Genomic DNA, 13415 nt, shown 5'->3' with positions numbered 1-13415 from the left:
TGGCTGCCTGGTGTACCATGGTGTCTGCATTGCCTAGAATAGTGCCTGGCTTTTATTAGGCAGACAGTCAGTAGCTACTTGTTATTTGTTGATTCTGTGTCCATGGAATGCCTGTTACGTAGACAGCACTGCTGAGTCCTGCAAGGAGTCCATAGCTGATGGTGTTGTCTGTCCCCTCCCACTGCAGAGGAAGCTCGTTGTGCAGTATGTGAGGGGCCAGGGGAATTGTGTGACCTGTTCTTCTGCACCAGCTGTGGGCATCACTATCACGGGGCCTGTCTGGATACTGCTCTGACTGCCCGCAAGCGTGCTGGCTGGCAGTGCCCTGAGTGCAAAGTGTGCCAAGCCTGCAGGTAAGGGGAGGGCAGGAGGAAGTTTTGGGTGAGGCCCAGGTTAGGGTTGAAAATAAGGGCAAGGAGGGGATCCTGTTACATGCTCTGTTGCCCCTGCAGGAAACCCGGGAATGACTCTAAGATGTTGGTCTGTGAGACATGTGACAAAGGATACCATACCTTCTGCCTAAAACCACCTATGGAGGAACTGCCTGCTCACTCTTGGAAGTGCAAGGTGAGTGCCTCTGATTCTGCCTAACTCTCCCCAATTCTGCCTCTTGCAACATCCTGAGTTTCTTTGTTCTGATGATTCCTGTGCCCTCCAGTGTCTGCTGTCTAACCAATGCCTGTTTTGCCTGCCCCGTTCCCCTAGGCATGTCGGGTGTGCCGGGCCTGTGGGGCAGGCTCAGCAGAACTGAATCCCAACTCTGAGTGGTTTGAGAACTTCTCGCTCTGTTACCGTTGTCACAAAGTCCAGGGAGGACAGCCTGTCAGTTCTGTTGCTGAGCAGCTTCCCTCTGCCTGTAGCAGGTAATTGGTGTGGACTAGAAGAGATTGGGGTTGGGGATCAAAGTACTGAGATTGGCAGGGGCCATGTTACAGCAAATTGACTTTGATAGGAGAGCCCCAAAATGGGTAGTACAAGCCATAGCATTCATACCTTGCCCCAGGGTGCTCTCTAGGCTTTGAGAGCTGATGAGAGCCATGGTGCCTGCTCTCCTGTACCCTCTGCAGATTCTCACCCCCAGAGCCCGGTGATAACTCCACTGATGAGCCCAATGCTCTGTACAGCCAAGGGCAGCCAAAGGGTGGGCACATGACCTCTATGCAATCCAAGGAACTGGGGCCCCTGCAATGTGAAGCCAAACCACTAGGTGAGTAGGACTTGAGGGTGTCTGATCGTAATCCCCTTCTGTTCTGTGGCAAAGGACAGTTTCTGCTTTGCCCCAGACCCTGCTCTTTGGTGGAGTGGAGCCGACTCAGGTAGTAACAGAGTGTGTTATGTCTGCAGGGAGAGCAGGGGCCCAACTTGAGCCCCAGTTGGAGGCCCCCCTAAGTGAGGAGATGCCACTGCTGCCCCCACCTGAGGAGTCGCCCCTGTCCCCACCACCTGAGGAGTCACCCACATCCCCGCCGCCTGAGGCATCACGCCTGTCCACACCACCTGAGGAGTCACCCCTCTCCCCACCACCTGAGGAGTCTCCTCTGTCTCCCCCTCCAGAATCATCACCTTTTTCTCCACTGGAGGAGTCACCCCCATCTCCCCCCCGACTTGAGACACCCCTGTCCCCACCGTCTGAAGCATCACCCCTGTCCCCCCCATTTGAGGAGTCTCCTCTGTCCCCTCCACCCGAGGAATTGCCCACTTCCCCACCACCAGAGGCATCTCGCCTGTCCCCACCACCTGAGGAGTCACCCCTGTCTCCTCCACCTGAAGAGTTGCCCAGGTCCCCACCGCCTGAGGCGTCTTGTCTGTTTCCACCATTTGAAGAATCACCCCTGTCCCCTCCACCTGAAGAGTCTCCTCTCTCCCCACCACCCGAGGCATCGCGCCTGTCCCCACTGCCTGAGGACTCACCCATGTCCCCGCCACCTGAAGACTCACCTATGTCCCCACCGCCTGAAGTGTCACGCCTGTCCCCACCACCTGAGGAATCTCCCTTGTCCCCACCACCTGAGGAATCTCCCACATCCCCTCCACCTGAGGCTTCACGCCTGTCCCCACCACCTGAGGACTCACCTGCTTCCCCGCCACTTGAAGACTTACATGCTTCCCCACCACCGGAGGATTTGCTTATGTCCCTGCCACTTGAGGAGTCACCTCTGCCCCTTGCACCTGAGGAGCCACGTCTGTCCCCTGCACCTGAGGAGTCACATCGTTCCCCCCGGCCTGAGGAGCCATACCTGTCTTTGACGCCAGAAGAGCTGCATCTATCTCCTCAACCTGCGGAGCCTCATCTTCCCCACCAGCCTAAGGAGCCGTACCTGCCGCCTGCACTCGAGGAGCCACATCTGTCTGCCCAGCCTGAGGAGCCGTGTTTGTCCCCCCGGCCTGAGGAGCTACACCTGTCCCCCAGGCCTGAGGAGCCACGTCTGTCCCCGCAGCCACAGGAGCTGGGTCTGTCCCCCCAGCCTGAGGAGCCACACTTGTCCCCTGGGCCTGCGGAGCTGCTTCTGTCCCCCCGGCCTGAGGAGCCATTCCTGTCCCCCGAGCCTGAGAACCTACAGCTGTCCCCTGGGCCTGAAGAGCCCTGCCTGTCCCCCCAGCGTGAGGAACCACACCTGTCCCCTCAACCTGAGGAGCCCCCTGAGGAGCCAGGCCTGTGCCCTGCACCTGAGGAATTACCCTCGTTCCTCCCGCCTGGGGAGCCATGCTCATCCTCTTTGCTTGGAGAGCAGGTCCTGTCTGAGCCTGGGGAACCAGCTTTGTCCCCTTTGCCTGAGGAGCTGCCGCTGTCCCCAGCTGGGGAGCCATCATTGTCGCCTCAGCTGATGCCACCAGGTATGGGTATATAAGTACCTCCTTACTCTGGGACAGTCTTAGCTCTTTAAGGCATATCTAATCTAAAAGCCTCCCTTTTTCTCTTTTCCTCCAGATCCTCTTCCTCCTCCGCTCTCACCCATTATCACAGCTGTGGCCCCGCCAGCCCTGTCTCCTTTGGGGGAGTTAGAGTACCGCTTTGGTGCCAAAGGGGATAGTGACCCTGAGTCACCATTGGCGGCCCCTATCCTAGAGACACCCATTAGCCCTCCCCCAGAAGCTAACTGCACTGACCCTGAGCCTGTACCCCCTATGATCCTCCCCCCATCTCCAGGCTCCCCAGTGGGACCAGCCTCTCCCATTCTGATGGAGCCCCTTCCTCCTCGGTGTTCTCCGCTCCTCCAGCATTCCCTGCCTCCCCAAAACTCCTCTCCTTCCCAGTGCTCTCCTCCTGCTCTACCGCTGTCCATTCGCTGTCTACTGAGTCCCATGGAGAAGGCAGTGGAGGTCTCAGATGAGGCTGAGCCACATGAAATGGACACTGAGAAAGTCCTTGAACCTGAGTGCCCAGCCTTGGAACCCAGCCCTACTAGTCCTCTCCCCTCCCCGATGGGGAACCTTTCCTGCCCCGCCCCCAGCCCTGCCCCAGCCCTGGATGATTTCTCTGGCTTGGGGGAAGACACAGCCCCTCTGGATGGGACTGACACTCCTTGTTCACAGCCAGAACCTGGACAGACCCCTGGCAGTTTGACTAGTGAACTTAAGGGTTCCCCTGTGCTCCTGGACCCCGAGGAGCTGGCCCCTGTGACCCCTATGGAGGTCTATGGCCCAGAATGCAAGCAGACAGGGCAGGGATCACCCTGTGAAGAGCAAGAGGAGCTGCGTGCACCAGTGGCCCCCACCCCACCCACTCTCATCAAATCCGACATCGTTAATGAGATCTCCAATCTGAGCCAGGGTGATGCCAGTGCCAGTTTTCCTGGCTCAGAGCCCCTGCTAGGCTCTCCTGACCCCGAAGGGGGTGGCTCCTTGTCCATGGAGCTGGGGGTATCTACAGATGTTAGTCCAGCCCGAGATGAGGGCTCCCTGCGGCTCTGTACCGACTCGCTGCCAGAGACTGATGATTCGCTGTTGTGTGATGCTGGGACAGCTGTCAGCGGAGGCAAAGCTGAGGGGGACAAGGGGAGGCGGCGCAGCTCCCCAGCTCGTTCCCGCATCAAACAGGTGAGGGACTATCCAGCCACTGGATCTGATCAATGTCATGCCACCTTCAGAGTTGTAGTCCTGTGTCACCAGTATTTTCCCACCTGGCTTATTAAATCCTAGATTGTCAGAGATCCTTTAGTCTATCCTCTTTAAGAAGAAGAATACTAATATATAGAGGGGAATGTGGCTTGCCCAGGTTCATGCTTAGCCACTAATAGAATCAGCAGTAGGAACTCAGGTCTTTGAAGTCAGTATTTTTTCTCATCATACTGTGTCGGCCACTCTTTTTTCTTGGGAGAGGGGGCGTGATTTGGGCCAGAGCCACCTACCCGTAGCTCTCTGAAAGCTTGGCTTTTTCCCCTGTGCTGACTGGGACTCTGGGCTTTATTATTACCTGTCATGCTCTGTCCATTCATCTCTTCACTTCCCTTCCAGCCTGTGGACCCAAGACAATAGCCCTCGACCTGCTCCTGTAATCATCCCTTTCCTTCCCTCAGGGTCGCAGCAATAGTTTCCCAGGAAGGCGCCGTCCACGTGGAGGAGCACATGGAGGACGTGGGAGAGGACGGGCCCGGCTAAAATCAACTACTTCTTCCATTGAGACTCTGGTAGTAAGGAGAGGCCTCCCATTCCCCAAACTTGCTTCAGCTGGCCCCTTGAAGATTAACAAACACCCTTTAAATCCTGCCAGTCCCCTTCATGCTCACCTGCCTGCCTGCTAGCCTAGGGCCTGTCTGGCTATATTTGTGCTCCTTCTGTCCACTTGGCCCCCAGGCTTCTCTGAAATCTCTGCTGTCCAGGCTGAGGCCCAGTTGGGGAGGTGGGGTGTTCTTCTGCTTCTTAGTCCTGGCTTCTGGCCTTCGTCTTAGCCAGGGATTCATACCTCCTTCACCCAGCATCAAAGCGCAAAGCAGCTTTGTTGGGGCAGATTTTGTTGCCTCACTTTGAACAACTCTCTGCCTATAAGGTTGCTGATATCGATAGCTCTCCCAGCAAGGAAGAAGACGATGACGATGACGACACCATGCAAAATACTGTGGTTCTCTTCTCCAACACAGACAAGTTTGTCCTAATGCAGGTACCATAGTTGACTGGTTTAGTCCCATCCTCAGCAGTGGGACCTGGGAGACTGAACTTCTGCTCTGTATGTTTTGGCGGGAGGGTAAATGCAGAAAATCAAGGACCAGCTTCTGGAGATACCCAGCTAATGAGAAAACAGGCAGTGAATCATGTTGTTCATTTGTTTGTCCGTCTGTCAGATGTCCCTTGAATGTCTCCTCTGAGTCTGGGACTGAGCTAGGAGCTAGGGATGTAAGTGCAAAAGGCAGAAATGGTCTCTGCTCTGTTGACACTTAGGGTCTATGGTGCCTGTGTGTGTTCTCACCTGAATAATTTTGAAGCGGATAGAATTTTGTTATGTATATTACTCTCCCATCCTGACTAGTCTTTACCCATCTTATCTTTCTTTTACTCTTCTTTCATTTACCCATTTCAGGCTGTACCAATTCACATTTCCTGGTCAGATAAACATGCTAGGAAGGAACAGGGTCCATGATGGCTCACGGTGTCCTAGTGCTGGGGGACAGGCTTTTGGTTTCCAGACTCCCTCCTCTCAGATGAGTGTTGCAGTCAGTTGCCAGGACTGAGGGGGATGAGGAGACTAGGTTGGACATACAGGTTTTTCTTTTTTGTATCCCCAGGACATGTGTGTGGTATGTGGCAGCTTTGGCCGGGGGGCAGAGGGCCACCTCCTTGCCTGCTCCCAGTGTTCTCAGTGCTATCACCCTTACTGTGTCAATAGCAAGGTGAGTTCAGGGTCCAAGAGGCTGTAATGGGGAACGGGATCTGTTATTTCTTATCCTAGGCTCCTTGCCTGGCTATACTACTTAAAGTGGCCCTTGGTCATGAAGTCATTCATCAGTCACCAGTGATGATCAAACTCATCTTGGGTGAAAGTACTTTGGAAATCATGGTGGTCTTTATAAGTTTCTTTGTGGTAGAGCATGACTTACCTGTATAATTCAATCCATCATATAAACTATGTGAACTTTGTTAGTAGGAAATGATATGGTCTGGAAATAAAATGTATCTTCAAAATAATAAACACATATGTGCAAAGAGAAAGCAGTGTTTCAACCTACACAATCAATTGTTTTAGGGTTTTCATTAATGTTAATTTAGGACTTGTCCACTGTAATATTCACTAACTTGCAGCGGCAGCAGGTTTTAAATGTTCAAGCAAAACTGGGGGAAATACAACCTAATTCTCTCTACAGTCTTCTTGGGGACTTGGTTAGTAAAAGACCGTAATGAGGCAGTGCCCAGGTGAAGCTAGTCTGTGATTAGTAGAGATCCCTGGAAGCCTAAGTTGGGAGCTGCTGTTTTGGGATGAGAGTGCTCTTCATAGCCTTCCTGTGTTCAAATGGTGGTCTGGCCTGTGCACTGGGGTCCTCCAGCTCCACCCATATAAATCCCACCTCCCCTAAAAGGTCTTCCCTCCCCTCTGTATCACACCCTGAGGAATTGCCATCTTCTGCACCAGATCACCAAGGTGATGCTGCTAAAGGGCTGGCGTTGTGTGGAGTGCATCGTGTGTGAGGTGTGCGGCCAGGCCTCAGACCCCTCACGCCTTCTGCTCTGTGATGACTGTGACATTAGCTACCACACGTACTGTCTGGACCCCCCACTGCTCACCGTGCCCAAGGGCGGCTGGAAGTGCAAGTGGTAAGGGAACCTGGGGTCTTCAGAGGGGCCCGGTCCTGAGATGATTGCATAGACAAGATGTTGACTACGTGACACAGGCTGAGTTTAGAAGGACAGCCTGGTCACTTGGTTCTCAGTGAGAGTACCACTGGGTGCCTTGGGTAGGTTAGGTGCTGAGGGCCTGTCTTTCTGCCCCCACCAGGTGTGTGTCTTGTATGCAGTGTGGGGCCGCCTCCCCTGGCTTCCACTGTGAATGGCAGAATAGTTACACGCACTGTGGGCCCTGTGCCAGCCTGGTGACCTGCCCTATCTGTCATGCCCCGTATGTGGAAGAGGACCTACTAATCCAGTGCCGCCACTGTGAACGGTGAGGGTCCTCCCCTTCCCCTTCTATAGACCCTTTCTTCCCTCTTCTCAGCTTTGCACTCTCGGTTTATCTCCCCTTGTCTTCTCCCAGGTGGATGCATGCTGGCTGTGAGAGCCTCTTCACAGAGGATGACGTGGAGCAAGCAGCTGACGAGGGCTTTGACTGTGTCTCCTGCCAGCCTTACGTGGTAAAGCCTGCTGGTGAGTACCCAGAGCTATGGGGAAGGGAGAAGGAGGAGGGCAGAGGGGCTATGGGGCAGGGCCTCAAGCGGCCTTGTTTGCCCTTTCTTCTGCAGCGCCTGTTGCACCTCCAGAGTTGGTTCCTATGAAGGTGAAAGAGCCAGGTGAGTCACCGGAATTCTGACTGCTAAGACCAGAGGACACCTTAGATACCATCTGGTCTAGCTCCACCCCCAGTTTCATCTTATTTTCAGAGGAGGAAACGAAGACCCAGGGAGGATGAGTGGCCTGCCAAGGTCATCCAGTAGGTTATTGGTAAAGTTATGACTAGAACCCATTTCCCAGAGTTCCTTCCATCAGACAACATGGCCTTTGCACTGCCAGACTCTCACCTCCAGAGAGCACAGAACACAGCTTTGTCTCCTCAGTGAAGGGGACTGGGGCCATCTCCTCTACCATCAAGATGTGGGCACTGCTCTGGCACCTGGGGCAGGCCCTGCATGCTGGCACTCAGCAAGAAGGGGCTTTCTTAGCCCCAGACAGCTGGAGGATGGTACATTTAATGAACCAAGGGTTAATTGTGAGCAAACTCAGGCTCCCTCCTAGCAGTCTTTCTGAATCCCCTGGGTCACTGATGGAGAACTCGGGCCTCAGCTGGTGCCCATTGGTGGCCTCTTCTCTCCCAGCCCTCAGACTCCAGGCTGGACTTTGGTCTGTTTGTCTCCCACTTCTTTTGTCCCAGCTAGGGACTTAGGCTGAAACCTGGAGTCCTGGTTTCCTTAGGACCTCTGTCCAGGCCTTACATGTTCTTCCCCTGTGTGCAGAGCCCCAGTACTTTCGCTTCGAGGGCGTGTGGCTGACAGAAACTGGCATGGCTGTGCTGCGTAACCTGACCATGTCGCCCCTGCACAAGCGGCGCCAACGGCGAGGACGGCTTGGCCTCCCAGGCGAGGCAGGGCTAGAGGGTTCTGAGCCCTCAGATGCCCTTGGCCCTGATGACAAGAAGGATGGAGACCTGGACGCTGATGAGCTGCTCAAGGGTGAAGGTCAGGTTGGGGAATCTCAGTGCCGAAGTAATGGGAGCATGCCTGTGGAAGGTGGATGCTGGACAGGGTGGCATTGCCACTCCCAGTCACCCTCAAGCCGCAGTTGGTCTTTCTGAATGGCTCTATGGCAAAGCGCACTGTTCCTGAGTGGTGAGGCATGACAGGGTTAAAAGGGCCTGTGCCTCTGATGCGCCTCCATCTCATTCCTGTCCGCAGGCGGTGTGGAGCACATGGAATGTGAGGTCAAGCTGGAGGGCCCCCCTAGCCCTGATGTGGAGCCTGGCAAAGAGGAGACGGAGGAAAGCAAAAAGCGCAAACGCAAACCCTATAGGCCTGGTGAGGCCCTGGGGTGGGGCAGTGTGGTGAGGGCCAGCCCGCCAAGTCTCCGGCAGCTTCTCAGCCTCCCCTCTGCCTCCTCATAGGCATCGGTGGTTTCATGGTGCGACAGCGGAAATCCCACACACGTGTGAAAAAGGGGCCTGCTGCACAGGCGGAGGTGTTGAGTGGGGATGGGCAGCCCGACGAGGGTGAGACGGGTGAGGGCTCCAGTGGGGCCTGGGAGCAGGTGGGGGTCCCAGCACCCTCAGACAGCTTCAGGGAGGCCCGGGGTTGGGGCCTCACTCTTGGGGCCGAGAGGGTGGTGGGGAGAGAGGGCAGAAAGCATCTGCGGGCTGAGCTGGAGCAGCACGCCCAGTGTCCTCAGGGAGGCTGACACCCCCTCTTCCGTCCCCAGTGATGTCTGCCGACTTACCTGCAGAGGGCTCCATGGACCAGAACTTAGCTGATGGGGATGAGAAGAAGAAGCAGCAGCGGCGAGGGCGTAAGAAGAGCAAACTTGAAGACATGTTCCCTACTTACCTGCAGGTGGGTCTCAGGCTCCAAGATGGGAGTTGGGTGGTGAGGGGGCACCTGCCTTTCAGGGTGCAAAGAAGTTCCTTTCTCCAACTTCTCCCACAGGAAGCCTTCTTTGGGAAGGAGCTGTTGGACCTGAGCCGGAAGGCCCTTTTTGCAGTTGGGATGGGCCGGCCAACCTTTGGACTAGGAACCCCAAAAGCCAAGGGAGATGGGGCCTTAGATAGGAAGGAGCTCCCCACCTCACAAAAAGGTTAGCCATGTGGTGGGAGATGGTCTAAAGGGATCTAGCTTGCCTCTGTGCTTAGGAGCTGGCAAGGGAATTTGGTGGGGAATGGGCTGGTGTTGAGGGTGGGCCAAGGGCCTTCGCCTGTGGAGCTGGGGACCCAGTCTGGACATCAGGGGTAGGACGTCTCTGATGGGAGGGGGGACTGTTGTTTGTAGGAGATGACGGTCCAGATGTTGCAGATGAAGAATCCCGGGGCCCCGAGGGCAAGGCTGACACTCCAGGTGAGGGCTGTTGGGAGGACTGTGTCCTACCTTGGTTTTGCCCTTGTCAATCTGTTCTGCCCCGAGCACCATCAGGGCTGGAGGCTGGAAACTTCCATGCCCTCTGGGTTAGGGTGGCCTATGTGGTAGCTCACCTCCATGCTGGCCGTGGCTGATGGGTTTCTCCTGGCAATTGCAGGACCTGAGGATGGGGGCATAAAGGCATCCCCAGTGCCCAGTGACCCTGAGAAGCCAGGAACCCCGGGTGAAGGGATGCTTAGCTCTGACTTAGACAGGATTCCCACGGAAGGTGAGACCATGACCCACACTCTTCATGTATGAGTTCTCAGTGGGAGAAGAAGGTCCAACCTGTGGGACTGTCATCTAGAATTTCTTTGATGGGGAGTCCTGGGCACCTTCCTGGGCCTTGACCATGTGTAGACCTGTGGTGTTCCCTCAGTTCCTCAGTCTTCCCAGCAGCATCCTTCATCCATCCTTCACAGAACTGCCTAAGATGGAATCCAAGGACCTGCAGCAGCTCTTCAAGGATGTTCTGGGCTCCGAACGAGAGCAACATCTAGGTTGCGGAACCCCTGGCCTAGACGGCAGCCGTACACCATTGCAGAGGCCCTTTCCTCAAGGTGCTGCAGATGGAGTGGTTTGAAGACTGGGTGGGGAGATATGGCCAGGCTTGCCCCGGTGATGGGATTCTTGCTTCCTTTCTCTAATCCTCTGCCTCTTGTAGGTGGACTCCCTTTGGGCACTCTTCCTTCTAGCAGCCCAATGGACTCTTACCCAGGCCTCTGCCAGTCCCCCTTCCTGGATTCTAGGTTGGTATCTATGCTTAACCTCCTTGGGCAGTCCCTACTATCTCTTCCCTCCAGTGGGGGCCATGCCAAGGGAAGGAACCTTGGACTCCTGGGTGCTGCTATAGCAGCATTTTCCTCTGCTCCCTTTATAATGGCCCTCCTGTATAAGGCAGGGCAGTGGCCTGGGAACTCTGGGCATTTAACTGGAGTGAGGCTTGGCATCCCTGCCCTCTGTGACTCTCTGCCCCTGCGCCCCAGGGAGCGCGGGGGCTTCTTTAGCCCGGAACCCGGTGAGCCAGACAGCCCCTGGACGGGCTCTGGGGGCACCACGCCCTCTACCCCCACCACGCCCACCACAGAGGGTGAGGGCGATGGGCTCTCCTATAACCAACGGAGTCTTCAGCGCTGGGAGAAGGATGAGGAATTGGGCCAGCTCTCCACCATCTCACCTGTGCTCTATGCCAACATTAACTTTCCCAATCTCAAGCAAGATTATCCAGGTACCCATGGGATGAGGGCAAGGGGAACAGCCTGGTAACGTGGTGGGTACAGGAGTCACCTGCCACGTCTCCTCTAACGAAATCCCTCTGCCGTCCAGACTGGTCTAGCCGTTGCAAACAAATCATGAAGCTCTGGAGAAAAGTTCCAGCCACTGACAAAGCCCCCTATTTGGTGAGACAGAATGGAGCCTGGATCAGCATGGGAACTGAGTAGGGTGGGGTGTCTTTGAGAAAGTCACTGATTTTTCCATTCCCCATTCCCAAAGCATCTGAGCCAGAAGGGATCAGCTTCTGCACAGGGAGTTTGAGGGATGGGAGCCGGGCAAGATATTGAGCCCTAGGCCTAAGGTTTTGTTCTATATCCCTCAGCAAAAGGCCAAAGATAACCGGGCAGCTCACCGCATCAACAAGGTGCAAAAGGTGAGTTGGGGCCATGCCATCTAAGTCCTATATTAGGGGGCCTCTCTGAGTGGGGTGGGGACACAGGGCCGGCCCACAGCAGCCTGACTGCCCTGTGCCTGGTCTCCTCCCGTAGCAGGCTGAGAGCCAAATCAACAAGCAGACAAAGGTGGGCGACATGGCCCGTAAGACTGACCGACCGGCTCTACATCTCCGCATTCCCCCCCAGCCAGGGGCTCTGGGCAGTCCGCCCCCTGCTGCCGCCCCCACCATTTTCATTGGCAGCCCCACTACCCCCGCCGGCTTGTCTACCTCTGCGGATGGGTTCCTGAAGCCGCCGGCAGGCACGGTGCCCGGCCCCGACTCACCCGGTGAGCTCTTCCTCAAGCTCCCACCCCAGGTGCCCGCCCAAGTGCCTTCGCAGGACCCCTTTGGACTGGCCCCCGCCTACGCTCTGGAGCCCCGCTTCCCCACGGCACCACCCGCCTATCCTCCCTATCCTAGTCCGACTGGGGCCCCTACACAGCCCCCGACGCTGGGCACCTCATCTCATCCTGGGACTGGCCAGCCAGGGGAATTCCACACTACCCCGCCTGGCACCCCTCGACACCAGCCCGCCACACCTGATCCCTTCCTCAAACCCCGCTGCCCCTCTCTGGACAACCTGGCTGTGCCTGAGAGCCCAGGGGTAGGGGGAGGCAAGGCTTCGGAGCCCCTGCTGTCACCCCCACCTTTTGGGGAGTCTCGGAAGGCCCTAGAGGTGAAGAAGGAAGAGCTTGGGGCATCTTCTCCTAGCTATGGGCCCCCAAACCTGGGCTTTGTTGACTCACCCTCCTCAGGCCCTCACCTGGGTGGCATGGAGTTAAAGGCACCTGATGTCTTCAAAGCCCCTCTAACCCCTCGGGCGTCTCAGGTAGAGCCTCAGAGCCCTGGTTTGGGCCTAAGACCCCAGGAGCCACCCCCTGCCCAGGCTTTGGCTCCTTCTCCTCCCAGCCACTCAGACATTTTTCGCTCTGGCCCCTATCCTGATGCCTATGCCCAGCCCCCATTGACTCCTCGGCCCCAACTCCCACCCTCTGAGAGCTGCTGTGCCCTACCCTCCCGCTCATTGCCCTCCGACCCTTTCTCCCGAGTACCTGCCAGTCCCCAGTCCCAGTCCAGCTCCCAGTCTCCCTTGACACCCCGTCCTCTGTCTGCTGAGGCTTTCTGTCCATCTCCTGTTACTCCTCGCTTCCAGTCCCCTGACCCTTACTCCCGCCCACCCTCACGCCCCCAGTCCCGTGACCCTTTTGCCCCACTTCATAAGCCACCCCGACCCCAGCCCCCTGAAGTTGCCTTCAAGGCTGGGCCTCTAGCCCACACTCCACTGGGGGCTGGGGGCTTCCCAGCAGCCCTGCCCTCAGGACCAGCAGGTGAGCTCCATGCCAAGGTCCCAAGTGGGCAGCCCCCCAATTTTGCCCGGTCCCCTGGGACAGGTGCATTTGTGGGTACCCCCTCTCCCATGCGTTTCACTTTCCCTCAGGCAGTAGGGGAGCCTTCCCTAAAGCCCCCTGTCCCTCAGCCTGGTCTCCCTCCACCCCATGGGATCAACAGCCATTTTGGGCCGGGCCCTACCTTGGGCAAGCCTCAAAGCACAAACTACACAGTAGCCACAGGGAACTTCCACCCATCGGGCAGCCCCCTGGGATCCAGCAGTGGGTCCACAGGAGAGGGCTACGGGCTGTCCCCACTACGCCCCCCATCAGTCCTACAACCACCTGCACCCGATGGATCCCTCCCCTACCTGTCCCATGGAGCCTCACAGCGGGCAGGCATCACCTCTCCAGTTGATAAGCGAGAAGACCCAGGGGCTGGAATGGGCAGTTCTTTGGCGGCACCCGAACTTCCAGGTACCCAGGACCCAGGCATGTCCAGTCTCAGCCAGACAGAGCTGGAAAAGCAACGGCAGGTGGGTTGACATCCTGGAGCTGAGCCCCTATGTCTCTGCTGTCCCTGTGCCTGCCCTGTGGTTGGAGTATAATGGACTTACCCCTTTTCTGTTGTCTGCACAG

General features: G+C 56.5%; 1 protein-coding gene across 11 annotated transcripts in view; it reads left to right on the top strand.

Moving 5' to 3' along the window:
• KMT2D (lysine methyltransferase 2D) overlaps positions 1-13415 on the top strand; it is a 39482-nt gene that overhangs the window by 7287 nt on the left and 18780 nt on the right. For 5 of the 11 annotated variants that reach the window (XM_057486544.1, XM_057486541.1, XM_057486538.1 and 2 more), the window contains exons 7-32: positions 188-353; positions 453-567; positions 706-863; positions 1068-1207; positions 1345-2835; positions 2930-4038; positions 4518-4631; positions 4988-5098; positions 5721-5825; positions 6563-6744; positions 6926-7090; positions 7181-7290; positions 7386-7433; positions 8094-8315; positions 8532-8651; positions 8738-8851; positions 9049-9179; positions 9273-9420; positions 9612-9677; positions 9856-9966; positions 10160-10297; positions 10402-10486; positions 10724-10965; positions 11064-11137; positions 11335-11385; positions 11501-13312. In XM_057486544.1, coding sequence (XP_057342527.1) covers positions 188-353; positions 453-567; positions 706-863; positions 1068-1207; positions 1345-2835; positions 2930-4038; positions 4518-4631; positions 4988-5098; positions 5721-5825; positions 6563-6744; positions 6926-7090; positions 7181-7290; positions 7386-7433; positions 8094-8315; positions 8532-8651; positions 8738-8851; positions 9049-9179; positions 9273-9420; positions 9612-9677; positions 9856-9966; positions 10160-10297; positions 10402-10486; positions 10724-10965; positions 11064-11137; positions 11335-11385; positions 11501-13312 — 7328 coding nt within the window. The remainder of the gene's footprint in view (positions 1-187; positions 354-452; positions 568-705; positions 864-1067; positions 1208-1344; positions 2836-2929; positions 4039-4517; positions 4632-4987; positions 5099-5720; positions 5826-6562; positions 6745-6925; positions 7091-7180; positions 7291-7385; positions 7434-8093; positions 8316-8531; positions 8652-8737; positions 8852-9048; positions 9180-9272; positions 9421-9611; positions 9678-9855; positions 9967-10159; positions 10298-10401; positions 10487-10723; positions 10966-11063; positions 11138-11334; positions 11386-11500; positions 13313-13415) is intronic. The other 6 variants (XM_036891551.2, XM_036891527.2, XM_057486539.1 and 3 more) reach the window with 5 other exon arrangements.

This window comes from Manis pentadactyla, chromosome 10, assembly GCF_030020395.1.
Source record: "Manis pentadactyla isolate mManPen7 chromosome 10, mManPen7.hap1, whole genome shotgun sequence".
Lineage (NCBI taxonomy): Eukaryota > Metazoa > Chordata > Mammalia > Pholidota > Manidae > Manis > Manis pentadactyla.
This window is presented reverse-complemented; position numbering and strand designations above follow the sequence as displayed.